This window comes from Podarcis vaucheri (genome assembly GCF_965113315.1).
Source record: "Podarcis vaucheri genome assembly, chromosome: 15".
NCBI lineage: Eukaryota > Metazoa > Chordata > Lepidosauria > Squamata > Lacertidae > Podarcis > Podarcis vaucheri.
In genome coordinates, this window is record NC_138753.1 from 24,637,203 (window position 1) to 24,664,850 (window position 27,648).

At 48.1% G+C, this 27,648-nt stretch overlaps 1 protein-coding gene across 6 annotated transcripts in view; it reads left to right on the plus strand.

The window, feature by feature from the left end:
- Window positions 1-19,327: 19,327 nt before the first annotated feature.
- The window catches only part of NECTIN1 (nectin cell adhesion molecule 1), a 195,909-nt gene continuing 187,588 nt past the window's right edge, over window positions 19,328-27,648 (plus strand). For 2 of the 6 annotated variants that reach the window (XM_082201033.1, XM_082201034.1), the window contains exon 1: window positions 19,331-20,517. In XM_082201033.1, coding sequence (XP_082057159.1) covers window positions 20,436-20,517 — 82 coding nt within the window. In that variant the 5' untranslated portion in view covers window positions 19,331-20,435. Of the gene's footprint in view, window positions 20,518-27,648 lie in introns of all 6 variants that reach the window. The other 4 variants (XM_082201036.1, XM_082201037.1, XM_082201038.1 and 1 more) reach the window with 4 other exon arrangements.

The window sequence follows — 27,648 nt, forward strand, 5'->3', positions numbered from 1 at the left end:
TTGGGGATTTTTGAGGCATTCCATTTTTCGCATCATCAATCCATATTGTATGGTCACTGGAGTAGAGGGGATGCGGGAGGAGAGGCAGTGAGAGCGAGAGCACAGTGCTCGCCAAAAGGGCAGAGCTGTTATGAGATAATGGAAAACCATTTAGCAGGAAGGAGGAGAAAGCGAGTGTGTGTTTTAAACTTCACTATGAAAGAAAATAAAGGGGCAGAGCAATATAGGGATTGCTGTGCCTTGAGCACAACCAGGGCCCACCCCCTGCAGAAACCAACAATGCCTGAGATGAAGTACACACAGAAAGCCTGGCAGTGATTAAACACACACACACAAATGCACCATTCTTTATTCCTTAGTACTCAGACACCTCTACCAAGGATATCTTCCTTAGGCCAGGGGCGGAGGAAGGGGGTGCAGTAGGGGCGGGTCGCCCTGGGTGTCACCACTGACGGGGGTGACAAAATGCTGGGCGGCACTCACTGCGGGGCCTGCAGCACGAACGAGTTACATGTCTCTCCTGGGAGAGACACGGTGGCTTGAGTGTGCGCAGACTGGTCGCTGCCCAAACAGTCTGCCCGCCGCCTCTCCCTCAGCTGTAGGGTGACTGAGGAGGAGGAGGCAGGCAGACTCCTCGGAGGCCCCACGGAGCATCCTGCCCCAGCTTGCCCCGTCCCGCATGTGGCTGGCCCCCGCCCCTGGGCACAGGGCATGCGTGCTGCCCCAGGCGCCCGATTGGCTTGCTCCACCACTGCCTCAGGCCTCATCCAGCAGTGTAGTGTCAAATTCAGAAGTGCGGGGTCACAGCCTCCTCACAGCCATGTTCCATCGAAGATTATACAGCCTTCTGTGATTATACAATAACCTTATAATTGCACAATAATCTTAATGAGGGATTCATTGCAAGGATCAAGGCAGATCTCCATGTGTTGCCTAGATTTATTTTCTCTGCATGCAGGGTCAAAACTAGGCTTTATTTCCTCCAGGGCAAAGACCCAGTTTGCACCCATGCACATTTGCATACACAGAGAGGCTTAGCACCTCAACGACACCCCTCTGGAGGCTTCACCTGATGCAAAAAACCTGACTATCACCCCACCCTGGTAGCTATGGCTCTGGTGCATGCAAATGAAGTTGAGTTTTCAATGAACTTCCATTGTGGGTAACAGAACTTGCACACCATTCTCTTAATACAGGTGCACTTTGGCTTCCAGTTCCTGCCTGCAGCTATGGCAGCACCTCTCCAGTTTGTGGGAGAGACTCGGGCCAAGGGAAGGGGGTTACCTGAGGCTGTAAAACCTCTGAGGAAATTTGCGGGACCAGGGTACCTGTAGTTGTCTTTTAAAGTGGGGGGGGGCAGAGATGCTGGGTCTCAAACTCTCCATCACAGAGACAGTCTCCAAGTCTGTCATGACAAGTGGAAGAGCTCCTATGCAATTTGGAACATGTCTGTGGAAAATTCTCATGTGGGAGCCAAGCTTAACAGCACTCTCCCCTCTGCAACTGATATTCATAGCATCACTGCCTCTGACTAAGGCTGTAAAAGTCCACCCAGTTTGTCTTTTTAGTCGTCTTCTTTCACAGCCAGAATCACAGGGTTGGACCCCACAAAACCCATTTGGCCCAGCCCCAACCTCATTACAGTGCCATAGGCCCTAAACAGTATTACAAACACAGGACCCAACATTACAACTTCAGCTTTTCCCTGTGAAAACTGTGGTATTTGGAGGTGTGTCCAAAATATATATCTTGGACGAAGAGGTTAAACAAATCATTGCAAAGACTCAAAGTGTGCAAACGTTTCAAATTTCACTATCCAGATTTTGAAATTTCATTCTGGATATGAAATTTTGCTCCAAATATTGGGTTGGTTAAGATTGGCTGACAGTACTTGGTGGGTTTTCATTTTGTCAGGCATCGAATATGAAACCTTCTAACTGGCAAACACTAAACACCACTGAGCGCTAACCATCGCATATGATAAAATGCTATAGACCGCTGCACGTCGGCAGTCAAGAAAATTACTAAATCCCATCCCTCGGCTGCTGTCAAGTATGAAACATTGCTGCATGTCAAGCAATCAAATGCCATCAATTGCCAGATGCAATAACGTGCCAGCAATCAAATATCAAAATCTATATCCAAGGACATAGCATGAAATAAAATTTAAGCAAGCATCAAACGGGGATCTCAAATATGCAAAAACCGAGGGTTATTTGCAGAATATTCCGCATCAAAATTTGCAGAGGAGATATTTGGTGGGTGAGACTGATTCCTAGCCTGCCTCAGCCTTCTGGACGCTATGCTTTCCAACTCTCATCAGCCCCAGCCTGCATGACCAGGATCAGTGAGAGCTTCAATCTAAAACATCTAGAGAGCACCAGCTTGGGGAAATCTGCTGTAGCTGGAAGGGATGTGGGAGGTGACTTGTTAGCTGCATCAGGTTTCCAGCAACTTGTTAGCTGCATCAGGTTTCCAGCAACTTGTTAGCTGCATCAGGTTGTGATGTATTTTGAAATGCAAAGAGAGAAACCTTGTATCCATCGTATTCTTTGTGTGGTTTCCCCCCGCTGTCCCCTGAGCCTGCACAGAGGTGGGTTGGAGAGCTCTCTGCCTGAAGCAGCTTCTGTGTTTTTCCTTCCCTTTGTGTTCCTAGACATTGTTAAGTACTCGTTGTACCTGGGCCTTTGTGTCTGGTTTGTTTTTTTTTTCCTACTGGTGCACACCCCCCCCCCTTTTGCAAACCAGAGTCTGGCTTTCCACATTCCTCTTCTTGTTGTTGTTTTTAACGGATGGCATACAAGATTGCCATTAACAACCCCAACCATTCTTGCCCAAGTTCTGTCTTGGTTTTGGGGACTCCCAACAGCTTTCATATAGACCTTGCAGACAGTCTGCCAATTGATAGCTATAGCTACTACTACTACTACTACTACTACTAATAATAATAATAATAATAATAATAATAATTTATGATGTATACCCTGCCTGTCAGGGAACTGACATCGGAGCTAGAGGCGGAGGGAAGGCTCTCAAATGATGCTGGAGAAGGGCCCAGAAGGGAGAGAGGCAGCTCCGCAGATGGGGAAGCAAATCAGCGCAAGACCAGGGATATAGAGGGGCTGATGGGAGAATCGGCGAGAGGGCTCCAGGACTCTTCACCGGACACCAGCGGGGAGAGCACGGGTCCTCCGCTACCCACGCCCACCCTGCGCAGGAGACTTCCGCGCAGAGAGAGTAGGAGGAGACTGGGTGTCAAACAACTTTTATGTTGGAAAAGATTTAAGAAACGCCCCACTGACGGATTCTGCTAGCGACTGAGGCAGCAACGAAGTGAAGGGCTGTCCAGACAGGAAAGGTTTAACAAGGCAACAGAACCAGGAGAGGCGGCAACTTACGCATGAGCAACCCCATACCCATTACACTGCCCATCTGGCTGGATTTCCCCAGCCACTCTGGGCAGCTCCCAAACAAATATCAAAAACACAACACAGCATTAAACATTCAAAACTTCCCTAAACAGGGCTGCCTTCAGATGTCTTTTAAAAGTAGGATAGTTGCTTATTTCCTTGACATCTGATGGGAGGGCGTTCCACAGGGCAGGCGCCACTACTGAGAAGGCCCTATGCCTGGTTCCCCATAACTTCACTGCTCGCAGTGAGGGAACTGCCAAAAGGCCCTCGGAACTGGATCTCAGTGTACGTACGTATATCAGAAAGGCTTGGAAGCTGGAGCTACCGTATTCACCCATTCTGTATCATTTTCACACATCACTAGCATTGCTTAAAAATGCAAATCAGAAGACACTGGAGTCCCATTGCTAAAGAAAAAAGTACTGTTCCTTACTGACAGTTATTTCATATCGGCAAGAGTGGTTTTGGATTCTAAACTACATGACTGGAGCTGCTTTCCTTGCATCCTCGTGCAAGAAGGAGAGAGAAGAAAGACAGTGAGGAAGAGGCGGAGTTTGGGTGGTTAGACCACAGAGTATATTTCCCCTGACTCTCTGTTAATCTCAAGCACTGCCCTCTACTGATGGGAGGAATGCAAGGTGGGTTACACCCCAAAACAACCCGGTGATGAACAAAGATTGCTGAGCAGCTTTCGATATAAAGGTAAAGGGACCCCTGACCTTTAGGTCCAGTCATGGATGACTCTGGGGTTGCGGCTCTCATTTTGCTCTATAGGCCAAGGGAGCCGGCATACAGCTTCCGGGTCATGTGGCCAGCCAGAGTAGCGCACAGAAATGCCGTTTACCTTCCCGCCAGAGTGGTACCTATTTATCTACTTGCACTTTGACATGCTTTCGAACTGCTAGGTTGGCAGGAGCAGGGACCGTGCAACGGGAGCTCACCCCATCATGGGGATTCGAACCGCCAACCTTCTGATTGGCAAGTCCTAGTCTAAACCACAGAGCCACCCACATCATATAGGTGATGGCAAAAATGCATCACATAGGAACATAACAAGCTCTCTTGTGCCAGGCCAGACCACTGGTCTTTCTTGCTCAGTTTTGGCTACACTGACTGGCAGAAGCTCTCCAGGGTTTCAGGCAGGGAACATTCCCAACCATACTCAGAGAGGCTAGGGATTGAGCCTGAGGCCTTCTGCATTCAAAGCAAGATGCCTTGTCACTGAGCGATGGCATTCCCTAGCAGATCAAGCCATTTTGAGTAGTTAGACAGGCAAACCTGCAGAGCCTGTTTCAAATGAGTCCTCCCCCTTCAGCCTACATTTTATTATTTATTTGTTGCATTTAGATCACACTTTTTCTCTCCAAGAATTTCAAGGTGGCCTACATGATTCTCCCTCTTCTCATTTAATCCTCCACAACCCTGTGGGGTGGGTTAGGCTGAGAGGCAGCGACTAGCCCAAGGACACCCAGTGAGCTTCATTGCCAAGCAAGGATTTGAACCCTGGTCTCCCAGGTCCCAGTCTGATGCTCTAACCACTGAACCAACACTGCCTCTAATTACAATCTAATTCTATATTAGATTGTTTGAGCATCACATTTGCACTTCTCCTCTCCAAAGGACCTCAAATAAGTAGACATACCTACCATGTCCTTAGGAATACAGGAAGCTGCCTTATTCTGAGTTAGACCATTAGACCATCTAGTTCAGTATTGTCTACACTGACTGGCAGCAGCTCTCCAGGGTTTCAGGCAAGAATCTGTCCCAGCCCTGTGTGGAGATGCCAGAGATTGAAATTGGGATCTTCTGCTTTTAACTGCTTTGAACTCCTTTGATGGAGCATTCTCTCCTTTGATTTCATGGATCTAGATCTTAAAACAAGAACTCCTTGCAAGACCTCAGTTCATGCAAAAAATAAAACACCATTTACTAAACCTGCCAAGCAAATGTCCTTTGGAGAACTCAGATCCTTTACCAGCAAGAAAAGCATGTGTTAAAATTTACTAACTAATAGAACAGACTTTAATCTACTCTTTTGTAACTTCTGGAAACTGAGATCTATGCTTCAATTTATGCCTTGTTAAGCATTGCAGCATTTGGTTAACACACTTTTAGAATATTATCCACTTGAACGTAACAATAAACGTTAAAAGGATTTGCTCTGGTTTTCTCAGTTTTCATTTTCATCATGGGTCAAGTTACAAAGACTGTGGGGGGGGGGATCAAGGTCAGGGAGACCATCAAGGGATTTAAAAATTCATTCCCATCCCAATATATCTATATCTATCTATATTGGGCATCCTGTATCCAGGATGGAAGTCATCCCTATTGGACAAAGCAGCTGCATCCATACTGTCCAAGCCTCTGCTGGACAAGAGATGAAGCCAGCAGCTTAAGACACTGCTGTTCAGACACTAGATGGTGCTAGAAAGTTGTGCTTCTGCTCTTCTCATCTTCCCTTCTAAAGGCAGAAGAGAGGAGGAATGCAAAGTCTTTGCAGATTCAGAACCCTGCCTGGGAGGATTGAGAACAGATTTCCCAGTGCAAAGAGTTTGCATTGTTATTGTTTTCCTTTGCAGCGCGAGTATGCCTGATGTATGGGCTTAGGCATCTGGAGAGGCTGCAGTTTCTGACTCAGTGGCATTCAAGTCCCCATAAGCTCAGTGGGGCTTGCTCCATCAGAAGTGTGCTCACAATTGCAGAGTGCCTCATTAAAATCGCACACAGACAGCACAATGGAGCTAATTGATTGAGAGTGGTGCTCGAAAGATATTATAAGCATCCATGCAGCTGGCAGAGTCTTCCCGGGGGTCGTCTCCTGCTGATCTCACAAAGGAAGGGGCAGGGGGAGTAGCATAGAGATGTTCTTGACTTCCCAAAGCATCTTCAGAGCCTTGGATACAGAAACAGAGCCGGCCCTAGCATTGGGCATAGTGCAGCAGCTGCCTCGGATGGCAAATGCTGAGGGGTAGGCAGTGGTGGAAAGGTATTAAATTACAGTGCTGATTGCTGCCATTAAGCTTGGCCTATAGTGGAAGTTGCAATCCCATTGCCATCATGAAATACAATTCAACTGTCCTCTGGCCACCTTCTGGACCTGGAGTGGCAGGCTGCATCATCTTAACCTAATATTGGAAGAAGATTCCTGCTGGATCAGGCCGATGACCCATCTTGTCCAGCATACTGTACTCATCATAGTGGCCAACCAGATGCCTGCTGCAAACCCTCAAGCAGGACCAGAATACAAGAGCGCTCTCTTCTTCTACCAGAAACTGGTATTCAGAGGCATACTGAATACAGTGGAAGTGCAGCATAACCATTATAACTAGGGCCAGGGCCTTTTCAGTACTGGCCCCGACTTGGTGGCCAACGCTCTGTCACAAGAGACTAGGGCCCTGCGGGACTTGACATCTTTCCGCAGGGCCTGCAAGACAGAGCTGTTCCACCTGGCCTTTGGTTTGGACTCAGTCTGACCCTTATGTTTCCCTCTCCTTATGGTTTTGATCTATGGGCTATTATTAAAATGAGGCTGCATTTTAAATTGTATTTTTAACCTGCATTTTAATTTGTTTTTCCCCCTCCCCTATTATGTTTTTATTGTAATTTTACTGGTGTTAGCCACAGTGAGCCCAGCTCTGGCCGGGGAGGGTGGGGTATAAATAGAAATTATTATTATTATTATTATTATTATTATTATTATTATTATTATTACTTGCTTATTGCTTCAGGCAGCAAGAGACTCCAGACCAGCGCCCTGGGGAGAAAGATGAACAGAAGGAGCTCCCAGACTGATGTGGGATTCAGTCACATGCCAGCAAATTCTCAGACCCTCCAACATTTCTCTGAAGAAAATAGGGAAGTCCTATTTAATAACAATAATTTTACTATTTATACCCTGCCCATCTGTCTGCATTGCCGCAGCCACTCTGGGCAGTTTCCAGCAGATACAAAATAATAATAATAATAATAATAATAATAATAATAATAATAATAATAATTAAAAAAAAAACATTAACCTTTAAACAAAAAACTTCCCTATACAGGGCTGCCTTCACATGGCTCAGGGTCGGTTAACTCCATACCCTCCAACATTTCTCCGATGAAAATAGCAACACCCTAAAGAAAAGCAGGGCATTCCGGGATCAAATCAGAAACCGGGATGGCTCCTGTAAATCTGGGACTGTCCCTGGAAAATAGGGACACTTGGAGGATCTGAATTCAGGAGAGCGGAGAGCTGCAGGCATCAAAATGCCACATAACCTGAGTATTACTGAGATAATGTGTGTGAAGCACGTTGAAGACTACAAAGCCCAGCAGAAACAGTTTGTAGTCAAATGCTTTCTTCTTGCAACAATCCTGCAGGGTAGTCTAGCCTGTGTGGAAATCTCTTGAAACAGATTTTGCCAGGAGATAATTAGGATTACCTCCCAAGTGAAGAAACTAGCCCTTGGCTGACACCCTTGTGTAGGCCAAAAGTGTTTCAGCTTGTTCACCGTTCCTCCATCTGTGGATGCATTAATGTGTTTACAGACGACGGAGCGAAAATAAAGCTGGCGCTGGCATTCAGATTCTGTTTGACACGGCACTCTGCACTGATTTGGAATGTTTATAAACACCAAAAGGTAATGTAATCAAGTACAGCAGGAAATAAGCACGGCAGGTACTCAGCGGTGACAAGAGTGTCAAATATTTTCTCCCGCGTAGAGCAGTGGGGCTGCCCTCAGAACAAAAGCGTCGGCCAAGCCCCAGGGAGGAGGAGTGTTCCGGAGAGCAATTTCTTCCCCTTTCAGCCTCCATGCTAATATTAGTAATAATAATAATAATGTCATCCATTTCCACAGTGCTTTTTCACCCCTATGGAGTGCTCTGCTAATGCAATGTCGGCAGAAAACTCACCAAACGCACATGAATGACTTCTCTGTTGGACGGATGCGGAATAAACAATGCAGAGATTTTGAACCTCAGAAGGTGAGAGGAGGTAGGAGGCAGACTCAATTGTTCCACGCACCTCAGTCCCAGAGATTTAAGCACATATCTTGGGTTCGGTTTCCTTTGGAAGGCAGCCATCACAGGAGGCTTATTAGTGTTTTGTAACATTTGCATTTATTTACAAATTTGCAGGTTGATCATTGGTGGAAGCTCGCAGCTTAAAACTCCAGCAGACACTTGCTAAACCTCTCCAAGTTCCTGCACATATTTGTGAAAAATAGCATATGAAAAGGCATTATATTAGGGGAAGGTGATTTGCAAAAACGTTTATATTAGTATAAATTTGCACTAAAGTGTTGGTGAATTTTCACGAGGGCTTTAAAAATAATAATCACCAACTGATGTGGAAATGTGGAGAAACGGAGTCAATATGGGGAAAATGTTAAACAACGAAGCTGAAACCAACAGATTTGTCCACCCCTGGCTGAATTGTCAAACCATCACATTGCTCATGTGAGATGAGACACACCAGTTGCTACGTGCTGACATGTTCTTTATCTTTCCCCAGACCAAGTCTTGTTACATGCTTTAATTGCAATTTCAAGAACTTCATGAGCATGACAGGGCCGATAAGAGACGGCCAATTTACTTACTACAATACAGCTAGTCTCCGAGGCTCGGGCAAATTTTACAGCGCGGTTATGGTTTTCCATCTCATAGAGAGTTTAACTCGTTGCCATGTAACATGAGGCACTTGATGCCCTCCACTTAAAGTCTTGCTCAATGAGGATTGGCCAATACACCCCCAGATTAAAAGGAGATGGCTTTTATATGGTGATGGATTATTGACATTGCAATGGTGAGAGGGCTATTGATGGCTACTAGATAGGATGGCTACGCTCCACAGTAACGTTTCTGACTACCAATTGCCAGAAGCCACAAGAGGGGAGGGTATTCCTGATCTCAAATCCTCTTTGCTGGTTTCCCATAAATATCTGATTGGCCACTGTGAGAACAGGACAGTGGCGTAGCGTGGGTTGTCAGCACCCGGGGCAAGGCAAGTAATTTGCGCCTCCTAACCCGTGGATTTGCGCCCCCTAACCGTAACCCCCAGATGTTGCGCCCGGTGCGGCCGGCCCCCCCTGCGCCCCCCACGCTACGCCACTGGAACAGGATGCTAGACTAGATGGGCCATTGGCCTAATCCAGCAGGCTCTTCTTATGTCGTTACGATGAAACTTAATTGATTTTACGCCAGTTAATTGCTATTTACTGGCTACAGTAATCCATGCTCTATAACGTCAAGGATGGACTTCTGCAATGCACTTTGCACAGGGCTGCCTTTCAAAACAGCTAGAACCTTCAATTAGTGCAGAATGCAGCTTCCCAACTGTTGACAGGTTTGTGACAAATAGATCATATACAGTAACACCAGTTCTGTTCCAACAACGCTGACTGCCAATATGCTTCTGAGCCCGAAACCAAAGTGCTGGTTCTTTAAAGCTCATGACCCAAATAATTTCTGAGACAACTTTCCTGGTATGAGACTACCTGGACCCTTAGATCAGGGGTCTGCAACCCGTGGCTCCGGAGCCGCATGTGGCTCTTTTACACCTTTGCTGCGGCTCCGGGGCGGATACTAGCGAGGGGAGGAGGCGCATTGTGCGCCCCGACACTCCCCACTGTGGCGGGCGCTGTACTGGCTGTGACGTCGCATGGGGGCGATGCGTGTGTCATGCACCGTTCCGACGTCACCTTCCCGCCCGCTGTCAGATCGCGGCTCCGGAGATATATTTGTTTTTAATGTTGCAATGGTTTTGCGGCTCCCAGTTTTTTTCCCTTCGGAAACGGGTCCAAGTGGCTCTTTTTGTCTTAAAAGGTTGCAGACCCCTGCCTTAGATCTTTGTCTAAGGTTCTTCGTCTGAGGGATGATGAGAGGGTGGTGACAAGGGAGAGGGCCTTCTCTGTTGTGGCTCTCTATGGAATGCTCTCCCCAATGTTGTCTGCCAAGCACCTTCATTGACAACTATTAGGCACCAGATAAAGACTTACCTTCTTTCCTGGGCTTTTTAATAGACTAAGATGATCTTTCCTTACTAGCGTTCTACCAAACTTTCCTATGATGGCAATTGTTTTGCTCTGTCTTTATGGTATACAATGTATTTATATGTATGTTTTAAATATGTTGCAAGTCACTTGGAGACCTTTGGGTATCAAACCTAAATAAATAATGAAATAGTAAAACTAATAATATCCAGTGTTTTTTTCTGGGGGTACGCAGGGGTATGCATACCCCTAAACACTTTGTGAATCTTTGTACTTTTGTGCATATACTGTATTTATTTTCCCCAATTTGAACTATAAAATGGTGATTTTCTTGAGTCAAAATGAGAGTACCCCTAAACATTGGGGGAGGGGAGGACTGATAATATCAAATCTAAAATGAAATGATAACACATAAGCAAAGACTGCTTAAAAACATACACATTCAAACAATGTGGTGTAGTGGTTAGAGTCGGACCAGGACTGGAGTGACCCCGGTTCCAGTCCCCCATTCAACTCTGGGTGATCTTAGACTCTCTTGGCCTCACCCACCTCAAAGGGTTGTTGGGAGCAGTGCTGCTTTTTTTAGAAAAAGAGGTGCCAGAACTCACCATGAACACCTTCCTAGTTCTCTTATAATGGAAATGGTCCCATCTGAGAGGTGCTGGAACTGAGTTCCAGTGAGTTCCAGCTGGGGGGAAAAGCCCCGGTTGTGAGGATGTGGAGATGGGAGAAGGATGTAAACTGCACTGAGATCTCTAGCTGAAGAATAGGATAAAAAAAACACCACAACACATCTTGAATAATAAAATGGACGCTCGGGTTGCGAACGTGATCCATGCGGGAGGCACGTTTGCAACCTGCAGCGTTCACAACCCGCAGTGGGTTGCGATTCTGTGCTTCTGCACATGCACAAAGCATGATTTAGTGTTCCTGCGCATACGCGAGTGCCGAAACCCGGAAATAACCTGTTCCGGTACTTCCGGGTTCAGGGCAGTGTGCAACCCGAAAACGCGCAACCCGAAGCGCCTGTAACCCGAGATATGACTCTAGATTGGAACAGAGACTCATGCAGAAGCCTTCTCCAAGGGTTGATAAGTCTCTTGCACCTGAACTGAGAGTCGGCGAACGATGCATTTGCACCTGACACATAAATGAGGTGATCTAAGTGGAAGGAGGAAAGCCCAGAGGCTTGATTATACATAATGGGGAGCCTCCTCTGAGGATGCTGCTGCATCTCTGTATGGGAAGTGAAGGAATAATCCAATCGCACATGATGCGGAGACAGTGAATTAACTCCCTGCCATCATCTGTGGAGGCCACAAGGAGGAGTCTGGAAGGACCATAGCTCAGTGCTGGAGTGCCTGCCTTGAATCCAGAGGCCCTTGGATCAGATGGAATCTCATCCAGAGACGTGACCTGGAGTCTCCCCTACAAATGGCCTCTTCGGGCTTATCAGAGGCCTTCCTCGTTCCGATTCCTTTTCGCACTGGTTCCCAAGTTGCAGCCTGCCAGCAAGTGTGGCAATGTGCGCCTTTGGGGGAACAGCTACCCCAGTATCCTCTTTCCCTCCCTTCTCCCCCATACGCCTCACTCAGCCTGACATTTGCAGAGACGGCTTCAAAAAGGCAGAGGGGGTAGGGGCTCGAGCTGCTGCCCACCCCCACCTCACCATCCCCCCCTTACCATCCCCCAACCCCTACAAATCTGGAGCTGCTGTTGCCGCTGATTGGGGCTGCAGCCGTAGGCGCTAAGCAGTGCAGCTTGACAATCAGGCCGCCATTGTGTGTTCTGTAGGAACAAGGCTCATTATTTATTTATTTTGATGAACAATAAGAGATGCCCTTTCAAGCGATGGGGGAGGGAGGGAAAGAGAACAGCAAAAAAAAAGAGGGGGGGAGACACCCGTAACCCAGCTCCAGGCGCCCTGACAATTAATTAGACTCACAGTTGCAAATGATAGTTTTCAGAGAGTCAATAAAATAAAAAATAGAGACATGATCCAATAGGCAGCTGTTTCTATTCCAAATGGCATAAAAGGTTCTTGATTTACACACAAACACCCTCCTCCAAAATACCCTAAAATAAACCACCACTAGGAGCAGTGTCAGAACCATAAATATTATATCATTACTCATATCAGTTTAAATACACGCAGTCGCAGGTATTAAAAAAACCAAACAAGCCACTCACAAAAACAATGTCCTTCCTACACAATTCTGAACTCCCACATGCAACTAATTAACAGGACAAGCTGACAGAAGGAAGAGTCAAAAGTGGTAGATGCATGCCTCACTGTTTGGTTATAGCCGTGGCGGCTGGTGCCCACCGGAACCGGTAGGGTGGAAGACAGGGAGTCGAGCAGTAGGTGGCACTAGAGAGCCAGTAAGAGACAGAGCCAATGAATTACAGTGGTACCTCGGGTTACATATGCTTCAGGTTACATACGCTTCAGGTTACAGACTCCGCTAACCCAGAGATAGTACGTTGGGTTAAGAATTTGCTTCAGGATGAGAACAGAAATCGTGGTCTGGTGGCGCGGCGGCAGTGGGAGGCCCCATTAGCTAAAGTGGTGCTTCAGGTTAAGAACTGTTTCAGGTTAAGAGCGGACCTCCAGAACGAATTAAGTTCTTAACCTGAGGTACCACTGTATAGTTTTTTCCCCATCCTCTTCCTTCACGCTGAGTTTTATAAGGGGCAATGCTGAGAAAAAGGAGGAGAGAAAATTGATAGGAAGTGCAACCCTTTGGAGTGATTTATTTAGAGGGTAATGTCCCAGCTTGCCAACTCCACCCATCCCTTTGCCAACCACCCTTCACCTACACCTGACCAAACCCTCCTCCCCTCACAGCTCACCTCAAGCCCCTCCCCTCATACCTCATGCCAGCCCCCAACCCTTTTTTAAGGAAAGATGGAGGGACTTCACACAACAACTTGCTAAATCACTGTTTGAAGCACACACACACAAACCCCGTTTAACAGCTTGCCCAGGCCAACTGAGCGCCATTCTACTTGCTTGCTTGCTCACCTGCTGCCTGCCATTGTCTTGCTAGAGTTGGTATGGCCACCTGTTGGTAGCCACATGAACTGCAGTGAGATGGCACCCTTACATTTCTATGTATATAGGCAGATTATACATACACACACACATTTTTTTTAGTGTTGTTGTTTGGTCATTTAGTCGTGTCCGACTCTTCGCAACCCCATGGACCAGAGCACGCCAGGCACTCCTGTCTTTCACTGTCTCCCGCAGTTTGATCAGACTCATGTTTGTAGCTTCGAGAACAATGACCAACCATCTCGTCCTCTGTTGTCCCCTTCTCCTTGTGCCCTCCATCTTTCCCAACATCAGGGTCTTTTCCAGGGAGTCTTCTCTTCTCATGAGGTGGCCAAAGTATTGGAGCCTCAGCTTCACAATCTGTCCTTCCAGTGAGCACTCAGGGCAGATTTCCTTAAGAATGGATATGTTTGATCTTCTTGCAGTCCATGGGACTCTCAAGAGTCTCCTCCAGCACCATAATTCAGAAGCATCAATTCTTCAGCGATCAGCCTTCTTTATGGTCCAGCTCTCACTTCCATACATCACTACTGGGAAAACCATAGCTTTTACTATACGGACCTTTGTTGGCAAGGTGATTTTTTTTAGTGTAGTAAGAGGAAATTCTAATAAAGCACTAATCAGCCTTGGTGGGCCCACTACTTTGCTGTGGTCTCCCTCCTGTCTTGATCAGCCCGTGGGTGGGACTATGGCTACATGCAGCGGGATCAGGTGGTAGAACGGGCAAGAACCACTGCAAATGGCAGGCAAGTCAGCATTCAAAAACGGTCCCTTTCTGCAAGAAGAGAATTAGCTCAGCAAGGAGGGAGGTTGTGGACTTCAATTCCTGATGAGCTAGCTTTCTACTTATGTAGGGTGTGTTGGGAAGGGGGACAACTTATTTTCAAAGGAACATTCAGTCATGGCAGGTCCTTCCTGCCCCCCGAAGTGGTGCAGTGACCCTCCTACCTCAGGAGTCTACTGCATCCATTTCGCTACGTGAGCAGATAGCCCCAGCACAATCTTCTGCCATTTCAGCCACAAACTTCCTTTATCTCTGCGGAGATGAACCACTGGCAAGATAAACGAAGCAAAGGCTTGCAAGGACACAGGAAGGCATCTTTTTATAGCCTTTCCCCCTCTTCCACCTTCTCCATTTTCCATTGTGTGTGACACCCTCCCCATCTGATTGTCTCTTTTCTTGTTTGCCAGCCATTGATTTCTTTCTGGGCTGCTTCTAATGGTGCTTGAAATCAACATGACTTTCTAGCCGGCGTGGTGACGGCGGTTGTTCTTTACGTCTTTGTGCCTCCCTGTCATTGCCCAAGTTGCTACAGATCGGAGATTGAGGCTTTGTTGGGCAAGAATAAATAACACACACCTTTTTTTTTTTGCATTCGCAAAAAATAAAAGCCCACTAACAACTCAAGAACGAATGTGGGTGCGCTACTTCTCCTAACTGGGAAACTTTTCACAAAAGGGGAATCAGATATTTTCGGATTCCAGCTCCCATCAGCCCCAGCCAGCATGACACAATGGATGATGGGAGTTGTAGTCTGCAATGCATTCAGTGTGGGGCTTTCCTTGCACTTGACCCACAAACTGCAGTTACTGCAGAATGATGCAGCTTGGTTACTGAAAGGAGTGAGAGCCTGTAAGTATATGGTATATCTGCTTGGAAAATTGCACAGCTTGCTAATTTGTTACCAGTTGTTACTATTGGTATACAAAGTTCTTAGTGGCTTGGGACCAGTCTGCCTGCAGTACCCTCTTACCCTATATGTGCCCACCCCACCACTTCAGTCAGCACAATAGGAACAGTTACAGGTGCTGCATAATACTCATTCTACACTTTTTTTTTTGTCTTTAGGACATATGGTTTATTTACACATATATTCAACCTGAGCCTATGATGGAGAGGTTGACAGCATTAACACCCCAAGAGGGCCTTGCCACAGCTTTGGAATCAAACATCTCTCCCCACTTTCTTTTCCCAGCTTGCTGCTTTGCTTCTAGCTCACCTCCCTGCACTCTCCACTCTGCCCTTTTGTCTTTTTTTTTTTTAAAAAAAAAAATTATTTTATTCAGGATTTTCTCGTTTTACAGAAGTGTAGTGCCTCGTATTTTTTTTTTCATGTAACATTTTTACAAATCCATTTCATTTGTTGAGGCATTAGGGGGAGAAGAAAAGAAAAAAGAAAGGGGGGTGGAGAGGGGGAAGATGGATAGGGGTGGGGTCGGGTGGCGGTGTTTCTATTATGTTTCATGTATGTAGAATTTGGTGTCAGCGTTGCTTGTGTTGTTCGCTTGTGTTCCTTTGGTGGTGAGAGAGGTTGGGGTTGGCCTAGGGTGTGATTGTTTGCTTGTGATTGGCTGTGGTGATCTTTGTTTTCGTGTGTGAGTGGGGTGGGTGGGTGTTTTGGATCAGGTTAGCCATATTGATTTGTATGCTGTTGGTGGATTATTGTCACTGTCCTCTCATTCTACACTTGTAAGAAATTGGTCTTTTAGTGTAATGGCCCCCAAACTTTGGAATTCCCTGCCTACTGACACCAGGCAATCTCCTTTGCTGCACTCTTTTTTTGGTCCCTGCTTAACACATTTCTGTTTGTGCAAGCCTATCCAGCCACATAGGTGTCAACGTGTTTTAATCTTTCACTGCAGATTTTAATTAAATGTGAATGTTTTAATTGTTCATAAGTGTTTTGTTTGATAACCTCAATTATTTCTTGCAAACTGCCTGGAAGTTTTTGCTACAATCAAATGTTATATACACTTTGTTAAATACATATAAATAGGTTTAGAGTCCAATAACACCTGGAGAGCCACAGTTTTCCTGTTCCTGCATTGTAAGGTGATACAATGCAGGGATAGGGGAAAGGGGCTCTCAGGTGCTGGAGGTGCAAAAAAGGCCTCCTTGAGCACCCGGTATATGATGGGAACCAATGAGGGGAAATGCAGTTCCACTGAACACTTCCTGAGCTGTGACGGCAGGTGACACCAGACAGCCAATGCAGTGCCACAATCCTTGGTCAGCTGTCTTCCCCTAATATTGGGATAGCCATTAACAGCTATCAGATGGGAGACGAGAGTTGAGCCACACTCCAAAATACATCCTCAGATCCAAGAAAATCAATGGATAGCCTGGGTGTGGACAGTCCAGAACCCGAGAAAACTTCACTGCCCAGTAAGATACTCCAAACTGGAGTTCCATGGGGCACCACATGGGGCAACTAAACACAAACTTGAAGTTCCAGCAGCCCTGCTTGGTCCTGACACCTTTGTTTCAACTTAAAGAACAGGGCTTCTGTTACAGCATCCTGTTCTTGCAGTGGCCAACCAAATGTCTGTAGGAAAGCGGCAAACAGGACCTGAGTGCAAGAGCTCTCCCTTCCTGAGGCTTCCAGCAACTGTTATTCAGAAGTGCCACTGCCTCTGACTGCAGAGCATAGCCATTGTGGCTAGTAGCCATCCATAGCCTTCTCCTCCATGAATTTGCCCGATCCTCTTTTAAAGCCATCCAAGTTGGTGGCCCCTACTGCTGCCAGTGGGAGTGAGTTCCCTAGTTTAACTATGCTCTATAGCAGAGTTTCCCAAACTTGAGTCTCCAATACCCATCATCCCTGACCGCTGGTTCTGCTATTGCTGGAGAGCCAAGTTTGGAAAACCCTGGTCTATAGGAAGCGCTTTCTTCCTGAAATCTGTCCTGAAACTTCCAACATTCAGCTTCATTGGATGTTCCTGAGTTTTGGTGTTACAAGAGACGAGGCAAAACTTTTCCTTATCTACTTTCTCCACGTTATTCATTGTTGTTGTCGTTTAGTCGTGTCCGACTCTTCATGACCCCATGGACCAGAGCACACCAGGCACTTCTGTCTTCCATTGCCTCCCGCAGTTTGGTCAAACTCATGCTGGTAGCTTCGAGAACACTGTCCAACCATCTCATCCTCTGTCGTCCCCTTCTCCTTGTGCCCTCCATCTTCCCCAACATCAGGGTCTTTTCCAGGGAGTCTTCTCTTCTCATGAGGTGGCCAAAGTATTGGAGCCTCAGCTTCAGGATCTGTCCTTCCAGTGAGCACTCAGGGATGATTTCCTTGAGAATGGATAGGTTTGATCTTCTTGCAGTCCATGGGACTCTCAATGTCACACAACTCTTACTCACCTTTTCTCTAAACTAGAAAGCCCTCAAGGTCTTTTCTCATAGGCGAGCTGCTGCTCTATCTATGCTCTATCTATCCCCTTGATCATTTTGGCTGCCCTTTTCTGAACCTTTTGCAACGGTGCCGTTTTCGAGGAGAGGAGATCAGAAGTGTACAGTGGTACCTCGGGTTACAGATGCTCCAGGTTACAGACGCTTCAGGTTACAGATTCTGCTAACCCAGAAATAGTACCTCGGGTTAAGAACTTTGCTTCAGGATGAGAACAGAAATTGTGCTGTGGCGGCGCAGCAGCAGCGGGAGGCCCCGTTAGCTAAAGTGGTACCTCAGGTTAAGAACAGTTTCAGGTTAAGAACGGATCTCCGGAACGAATTAAGTTCTTAACCAGAGGTACCACTGTACACAAATAAGGCTGCACCACAAATTTGTATAATGGCATTATCATGTTGGCAGTTTTACTTTCCATTCCACTGACCAAATGATGCTGTGGTTTAACTCTGTGTCCACTGGCGGAAGCTGTTCAGTTACGGCTCTGCCCCACTTGACCCTGCCTCTACCTGCCTGCCTTCTTTTATCCAGACAGCCCCTGGGTTAGGGCTGCCTCCCAGCTTCATCTTCCTTAAGTCCCATTACTGTCCTGTGGAACTCAGCAGGGAGGAAGAAGATGGGATTAAACTAGAATTAGTTGGCTCTGCTTGCGATTGGCTGTGTCTCAGCCTATGATTAGGCTCCTTGCCTTCCACCCTATCACCACCACCAAGCCCCCTCTTCGGAAAATATCCATTCACACATCCCATCTCTAACAGCGGCCCCTGGGAAGCTCACAAGCACAGCAGAGGACCATAGCGAGAGCTTACCAGTAGAACTCTGAAAGGGATCACGCACACTTCTCTTCCTCCTTTAAACACACCCATTTGGATCCATTCCTTCCGTTTTGAGCCACTGCTGTCCCCACTCCAATGAAAGAGATCTTGGAGGGTCTCAATACAGTACCAGAAGGGCTTCAGTTCAAAGTGTTTCACTATGGGTCTGGATCAGACCCAGAAGGGCAGGGGAAGAGAGGAAAAGGTCAAGAAATATAGCGGGGAGTGGGGTATGAAAGCAAAGGAGGAAGGTGATAAAGGAATAAATAAGAATGGCCGTAGCTCCGTGGTACAGCACAAGGCCCGCATATAAAAGGTCCCAGGTTCAATCCCTGGCCTCTCCAGACAGACACGGGTGATGACCCTTGAGCTGTTGCTGGACTCCAACTCCCATCAGCCCCAGCTAGCACTGCCGAGTGTCAGGAGCGATGGGAGTTGTAGTCCTGGAGCGCCACAGCTGCCCCTACTACCCAGTCTCCTGGTGGGAAATGCCGAAGACTGATCTGAAACCCGGGACCGCCACTCGCTGCCAGCCCGTGTCGACAACACTGGGCTAGTACCCATGGACCATGCAGCAGCAGCAGCTCCTGAGCTGCAAGAGGGAAAAGACGGAGGGGAGGACCGCAGGGGCAAGGAGGAAAAGACGAGCCGCGTGGGGGGCAGGAGGGGGAGTGGCGGGAAGCGTGCAGCCGCCCCGCCGAGCCTCTCCGACCGCACCAGACGGACGCCGGAGGAACGCGCGGCACTGCGCACGCGCCCCTTTCGCGGAGAATTAACGCCGGCGCCCCGCCTGCTGTTTTGCATGCTGTGACATCACAGCCGCGGGGGGCGGGCCCGGGGATCCAGCGGCGGGGCTCGGGTGGGAGTTGTGTGTGAGAGAGAGCGCGCGCTCCGTTCCTCTCCCTCTTTCTCCCCGCTCTCTCTCTCTCGCGCGCGCTTGCGGGCGAGGGTGCACGCGCAGGCGCGCCCCCGCCGCGGCTCTCCGGCTGGCCACCCTGCTCCAGCTCAGAGCAAGCCGAGGCTGCCCAGAGAAAGGGAGGCGCCTCTCGCCGGTGCTGATGTTGCAGCGAGGAGCCGCTGCTCTCCTCCTCCTCGCCGTCGTCGTCCTTCTCCGCCCTCTTCGCCGCTCCAGCCTCCTCGGAGTGCTCACGCCAGTCCCAATCGCGGGGATCCGACGCCGCCGCCTCTCCTCCTCCTTCCCGCCTGTCGTGGGGTTCGCCGAAAGCTGGGATCTGCGAGACATGGAGCTTGTTTGGAGCACTTTGTTCCGCGCCGGGGCCCTCTGATCGCCGGGCGGCGGCAACAGCAGCAATAGGAGCAACAGCAACGTGCTCGCGGGATCCGACCGCGCTCGCTCTCTTTTTCAGTCCCAGAAAAGCCCCAAAGCCACGGGGGATCCGGCTCGGTGGCTGGCGAGAGAGGAGGGGGGAGGGAAGGAAGGAAGCGAGAGAAAGGAGGGAGAGAAAGCGGGGCAAAGCCGATCCCTGGTCGGAGGCTTTGCCGCCTCGCCGCACGAGGGGTGTCCGGAGCATCGGGAGATGACTTGTCGCCAGGATCCGGTCTAAGCAGCCCAGGAGGAGGCGGTCTTCTCCTTTCTCGCCCTCCGTGCTTGCCTCCTCGTTTCTGTGCCAGCTTTGGCCCCCGATCCCAGAGGAGACGACCGGACTGGGCTGGCCTTGGAGAGCGCAGGGGGCGATTGGCAAGCGGCTGGGTCGGCAAGGACCGCCCCAGGAAAGGAGAGCTTTGAGGGCGCGATCTCGGCAAGCAACTTGGGGGGCGTGTGTGGCTTGATTTCCTCTGGTGGATATTGTACTCCCCCTTTAGCCCTTTCCGGGACCCGTAATTTTATTTTTTAAAGGGCCGCCCTTTTTTTGGCAGCGGATCCGATTGATGCTACTAGCGTGGGGGGTTCTTCGCTTATCGATCCGCACCTTCGGCGTCGCTTCGTCTTTGTTTGAATCGCCAACCAGGCAACCTAAGGAACTCTCTCCCCGATGGCCGGGAAACTGCAGAAGGGCTGGTTTGGGGGCTGGTGGACTACCGGAGTTTGCTTAACGGCGCTTTCCTACGTCCCAGGTGAGCGATCGTCTGAACAAGACGCTCTCTTCTTTTTCGTGCCTCTCATAAGAACGATGGTTCTCCGGTGGAGCTACCTTGGAGCGTTTGGGTCTCTGTGTGTCTCGGGATCTCTGTATAGGAGACCGAGAAAGTTGAGCTGGGCAACTGGAGGAAAGGTTTGCCTCGGTCTGGAGCAGGTGATGGTGGGGGCACGAGTATGGCGAGAGGGTGGGCAGCTGTCCTGGTGGCATGGGGAAAGAAAGGGGTATTAAAGACGCTGGGCATTGGACAGGCTGGCTCCTGCCAGCCAGTGCGTGTTTATTTTTTAAATAAAAACCCAGTCTTGGCCACCTGAGGTACTACCAGCTCCCTTCACCTGCTGGGTTTACAGGGCACAAGTGCTACCCTGGTTTTGCCAGAGCGCAGCAGTTGGGAAGGCTAGCTTGCTCCAGCATTGTGCCCTCCAACGCCCTAGGTGTGTTCTCCTCCGGGTCCAAAGCGTCAGGTAGAGAACGCCGCGCTTCTTCCATCGCCCACCCTTGACAGAATACGTCTTGGTTCTGATAGATGCCCAGCCAGCAGGGTACAGATGCCCTAATATACACCCTTTTCCTGCAACTCTCTCCTTCATGCCTGACTCTTGGTAGGAAGCAGAAAAAGGGAAGGTGCTGTCTCTTGGTACGATCTCGTCTTTTTTTCTTTTTAATTTCCTGCGCCCAGCTGGGTAGCTGACCCAGCTTGCCCACTCTTCCCCAACTGAAAAGAGAGAGAGAAAAACCTCCTCTTTGTGCTTTTGTTTGCTTTGCACGCAGTGGGTTAATCCAGTTGTGTATACACACATATCCTGAGAAGACACAAGGTGGCTGTGCAGGATGATTCCTGGGGAAGCTGGAGACAGAGGCTTGGAGAAAAAACGGGAAGTCCAAGCTGATTGTGTGTCAGCGCCCTTAATGGAAAACCGTCTTCCAGGAGGAAATCCAAGTGTGGTTTTTGGGGGAGGTCTTGCTGGGAGGTTTATCTCTTTGGGCTGTGGAGGCAACTGGCCGCCCTGCAAGGAAGATGTGCAAGTTTGTGTATCACTGCCCCCAAGTCTGCCCTGCCCAGCTTGTCTTGCAGGGGTAGGAAGGAGCTGTGTGTGTGTGTATGTGTGTGCTGCAGTGGGAGGGGTTGCCTTTTGGAGAGGGAGCACTGCAGCGGGCAATAAAAGGGGAAAGATGCTCTGGGAGGATACAGCTGCTGCTGCTACCACTGAGTGTTCAGTTCCAGAAATGAGCAGGGAAGTGAGTGCCCACAGTTTGCAAGGGGCTGGAGAACCCAGAGGGGTTTTCCTTCTGCAAGCAGCTGGGTCGCTGGAGGAAAGCTGTGGTGGGAGCCTGTTCCGAGTCCATGTTCACTGCTGGCTTTTTGGTGCCCGCCGGAGTGGCAGTTGGCAAAGAGGTCTATTGGCTTGGCTCTCTGTAGCAGTGTTGCTGCTGCTGGTACAGCAGGGGGCAGGCTGAACTGAGGCCTGAGGATGGGCGGAAGCTAAGGGGAGGGTAGGAAGTGGGATCCAGAGTCTTCAAAGCACACAGCAGTTGGTAGTGACCCCATCCTTTCTCACCTAGGGCCAGCAGGGTGGCCTAACAGTATCTCATAGGAGGCAATCCCCAGGAACGAGCTGATGGAAAGGGAGTCTTTCCCTTGGAACTCCTTGCATAGAGGACTTTAAGCTGCTAGTCCCTAGTGTTCCTTGCATTGAAAGAGAGGCTGCTCTGAAAGCTGGTTTTCTTGGCCCAATCCCAGAGTTGTGGCGGGAGAAGAGGATTCGGATCATAAGTTTAAAATCTGAGGAGAGGGGGACTGGGAATGTCATGGACTTCTAAAGTGGATGTTAGTTTTCCAGAGACAGGTGGATGATTTAGGTAGGGTTTCTTTTTAAAAAAGTATTTTGAACCTCAGGACTGGAGGCCAGCAGGTGAGACACTGGTGTTGTCAGAATTTGCATTGGGGGGGCCCCTCTAACTCCATGCTCCCCAAAACTTCAGCAAATTTCTTCTGTAAACTTCAGTGAATGGAATCAAATCCATGAAGTAATCTGAGTGGGCTCTTACTTTCCAAATATATATATCTTTGTGTCTTGGTAGCTCAATAAAAAACTTAACACATGCACCCACGGTTTTGAAATCTCTCCCCCTCTCTCTTTCTCTGTCTCTCTCCTCCCCCCAAACTTCCTTGCCAAGGAAAAAGAATCAATATTATGCAAGCATGCTTTCTGGGAATATTGTGTGTTTAAGAGCGGGGGTGTGGTGTGGGGAGTGTGTGATGTTTGTGTTCCAAAAGCTTTTAACTGTTGCTTCCTAGGCTCAAGAAATTGACTGAAATCTGCCTACTCAAACACACACGCATGGGTTTATCAATGCAGTAGCTGAATGGGATATCTGGGACCAGAATGCCACTTGGAATTTGAACTGCATATGTCAAATTTGAATAAAGTTCTCAGGGGTTTTCACACAGTTATTTGCAGAATCTTGAAGTGAAGGGGTTTCTGCTTGCAGATATGCATTCCGAGAGTTTGATGGGAGCAAAGTATTACAATCCACCCAGCCCATATTTAGTAATGGATGTCACTCTTATATTCTCTTCCCAGCACCCAAATCTCCTGCTTCTTCTTTTTTCTTTCTTTCTTTTTTTGCATTTGGACAACACCATCCACATACATGGTGCTGTAAGTTTTATATGAGGGAAAAGTCCTTGCCCCAAGGAGCCTGCAGTCTAAATGTTGATAGGCGGGGGTGGGGGAGAAAGAAGAGAGAAGTGGGGAGAAGCGAAGATAACAGAGAGTGACTGCGAGCAAGTGTAGTTACTTAGGTGAGCAATTGTTTATACCTATTTGTTAGAAAGGTGTAGTTTGTATTCTGATAGTAAAATAAACCCCACTTCCTTAGGCTTTTGTTTCAGTTGTGGATGAGGACAGAATGTTTACTCCAAAGGCCTCATGTGGCTGTGCTGCAGCATCATGCTAGTCCACATTGTGCCACTTTGAGCATTCATTTATTCTGGCATGTGTCTCAGAGCACCATAGATGCTGATGTCTGTGGCAGTTTAGCTCACAAGGGCAGTTAAGACCACATCTGGTCTCAGGAGCAGAATGATATATTTCTATGGCATTTCCTGGTTATGATATAGCAGGCTCATCTATTAGCTCCCTTCCTTGATTCTGGGGTGCGGTGGGAGGAACCCCACTTGCATTTCAAGAAAAGCCAGTGCTAGCAGCTCAGGAGAAAGAGACCTTTGCTTTGGAAACTTCCTGCAGCTGGGGTGTCCAGCAGTTAACAGTAGCGAGGAGGAGATGCTTATATGAATGTGATGAAACTTGTGGTGTGGAAATCTTGCACATTACGGAGTGGGGGAAAAGGGAGAAGAGATTTAAGAGTGCATGATTATTATTTTCAGCTCTCTCCCAGGTCAAAAGCACACTCTTTTAATTCACCTTGCTCCCCTCCCCCCTTATTTCCTGGCCTGATGCCCTGGACAGAGTGAATCTGCCTTCTCTTACCAGACGGGCTGCAATGGAATCATCAGGCTGTCTTTAAGTGTTTTCTCCGCAGTCTCTTGTTCATATGCATCCCTTCAATATGGGGATACAGATATATTACTCTCACTACTTCTCGGTTTTGCCTGCCGCTCCTTATTACAATATTTGTTTTTTTCTCTTGTGCTAATAAAGGGGATCTATATATATATATGCCATAAAAGTGATGGAAGATCCCCTTAAGAAAAAAAAAGCAGTACTGTATCCTGTTCCGTAAATGTTCCTTTAGTATGGTCGGCTCAAGTACCCATTGCGGATCTGCCTTCTGCAATCTATGATGCAACCTGCATACTTTCCCTTCCCTTGCAGAGTTTATAGCAGGCTGTGGCACGTTTGGATGACTCGAGACGCAGGTCTGACTATTTAATACTCTGAAACTTCCGGGAGTGGGGTGGGGGTACAAGATGACAAACCACTCAGGGCTGCTGGGTGCGATGCTCTTAAAAAGAAGCTTTTAAAAAAGATGAACAATTTTGTTAGTTGCCTGTCAGGGAAATGGGTACAATGGGGGAAAGCACTGTTCATGGCACTCGGAGCAGACCAACAGTCAGTCTAAGAATGTGTGATGGTTTTGAAGATGACTGCTCCGTCTGTCTTGAGAGACAGTGGACTGTTCATAGACTCATAGACTTGCAAGGCTGGGGACGGACAGACCCAAAGGTTCATCACTGCAACCCCCTGCAATGCAGAAATCACAGCAAAGTTCTTGCAATTAATTAAACTTTCCAGCCGCTTGTTACCTAAAAGATCTCCAAGTGACTTACACTGCTACTTTCTGCTGCGTGTCTGCCCCTCTCCACCCCACATTACAATTGGTTTTAATGGAAGTTGCTTTGGGCCACTCTGTGAAAACCATACAATATAATAATATCATCAGTGAATATCCTGGTATAGGTGATGCACTAGGAATTTAGGAACAAGCCTGCAAAAACCAAAAAAGCCCCTGTGTTTGCAGAGATTAAAAAAAGCCAGTATCATGCGCAGCAGAAAACTTCATCATCAACAGCAGTAAAATGGCAGAACAGAAGCAAAAACCAGATTCCATATATTTTAAAAAAGATGGGATTGGAGTTCCTGCTTAGGTGTTTCTCTTTGAGCCAAAAGGACCTTCTAGCTAGGATCTCCCCTGGACTGTAAGACTCAATTGACAGCTGCATTTATTTCCTCTCTCCCCTCCTCCCTCCTTTGAAGTTGGGTTTACACAACACAAGTAGAGGCATGTGGTGAGGCCTGGGCATGAGATGTGCTGAGTAAGGGAAACAGGCTGTCTCTGCATTGTGTGTGCATTGTTGGGGGTCCGGTGGGTCCGACTGACCCAGCAAAACAGTTAGCCTTAACCCTTGGAGCTTCAGAGCTCAGATCCAGCTCCTACAAGAACTTGCAATCTTACAGGGGAGAGTGGAATTCTTCACCCCAGTTTCCCTGGCCATCATTTTGAGGGCCTTGAAAGGAAAGGTGGCAGTTGTTTGCTGTGGCTGCAGTTGTTATAAGCAGCACAAGGGAAATTGTCACCTCCTTGGAGCCTTGGGAAAACGCTGGGCTCCTACACTAAATAAACACACTCTTTCAAGTTCCTCAACAAACCATAAGTGATTATCATCAGTAGTTAATTCAGAGAGATGCTGGACCGCAGCCCTGCCTGGAAGCAAGTGCCCTTAATTTTCAGCAAAAGAACCAGCTTTGCTTACTGATTGGTATGCGGAAAGGCACTTTGCACATGCTCAGGGTCCATCCTGTATTATTATCATTACTTCCCATGTACCAGGGCAGTGCTGAGGAAAGTAAAACAGGTTTGAGGGCTGATCCCCACCTCATGTTAATCCCTGATTAATATGCAGAGGTCAAAATAACACCAGGCCTTGTCAGTGACAGCGGTGGGGTGTGTTCCTGTCAGGGAGTCACTGGGAACTTTCAGCACTGAGCTCAGTTGGAAGATGATGGTTATTTATGTCATCCCGGTGCTGTGGCTTTTACAGCGTGGCATAAGCAGAAGGCAGGTCCCTGCCCCAACGAGTTTACAGTCTGGATGTTGACAGAGGAGGTGACATTTTAAAAGCCTGTTGGAGGAAGGTGCTGCTTGAGAGATTCCCACAGACGTCTGGGTGGCCACCGTGAGAAAACAGCTGGACTAGATGAGCAATTGGCCTGATCCAACAGGTTATTCTTAAACAAATTATTCAGTAAGCGCTGGAAGTTTAACAGGGACAGGGCCCATCTGACCTCAATCGTTCCTGAGAACTGAGCCCACCATGCTGCTGGATCATAGCAGTGTTTGAAATTAGCCAGGGGTCAGGTGCATTTTGCACCAGCCTTTCGACCGCTTTGAGACCAAGTGAAGATGTCTGGGTGCCAAGATGGCACCTAACATCTCCACCATCAGGGGATCCTTGGACCTGGACTGATTTCACACATTAGGTAAAGGTAAAGGGACCCCTGACCGTGAGGTCCAGTCGTGGCCGACTCTGGGGTTGCAGCGCTCATCTCACTTTATTGACCGAGGGAGCCGGCGTACAGCTTCCAGGTCATGTGGCCAGCATGACTAAGCCGCTTCTGGTGAACCAGAGCAGCACACGAAAACGCCGTTTACCTTCCCGCCAGAGCGGTACCTATTTATCTATTTGCATTTTGACGTGCTTTCGAACTGCTAGGTTGGCAGGAGCAGGGGCTGAGCAACGGGAGCTCACCCCGTCACGGGGATTCGAACCGCCGACCTTCTGATTGGCAAGTCCTAGGCTCTGTGGTTTAACCCACAGCACCACCGTGTCCCAAGTGCCACTAAAGCACACTGTTTCACATGCTAATGTAGAATTCTATCGGTTATAACTTATCTGCACAGTCAGAAGGAATTTCTGGAACCAAATTGCTTTTTCTGTGCAGCCTGAGCAGGAGCAGTCACCATTAAGAAAAAAAAAGGTTGGAATAGGCCAATATATATATGTGGACTGTCCCTGGATAAAGTAACTTTTCTTCTTTAAGTACTCAAAGTTCTTAACCCAGCTCAAGGTTGTCATCTGAACTAGCCAGATGTTTAACTGATAATCAATCACAGTCAGTCCATCATTTGAAAAATAAGGCTTTAGAGCTGTTTTGCCTCCAAATGGCAACTAGGCATTCCGTTTTGGTGACTGCAGTCTTAATTTAAGGAGCCTAGCTTATATATCTTGAGTTTCTAACACTGGTTAGGAGCCATGCATCTGAGCAATGGGGGACCACATACAGTGACTCCCCCAAAGGCCTCAGTGATTCAATGGGGATGTAAGAGATCTGGAATGGTTACTAAGGGCCGTGTAAATTAATAGAATCAGGGATGTGGGTGGCACTGTGGTCTAAACCACTGAGCCTAGGGCTTGCTGATTAGAAGGTCGGTGGTTCGAATCTCTTCGACGGGGTGAGCTCCCGTTGCTCGGTCCCAGCTCTTGCCAACCTAGCAGTTCGAAAGCATGCCAAAGTGCAAGTAGATAAATAGGTACCACTCCAGCGGGAAGGTAAACGGCGTTTCCATGCGCTGCTCTGGTTTCACCAGAAGTGGCTTAGTCATGCTGGTCACATGACCCGGAAGCTGTCTGCAGACAAACGCC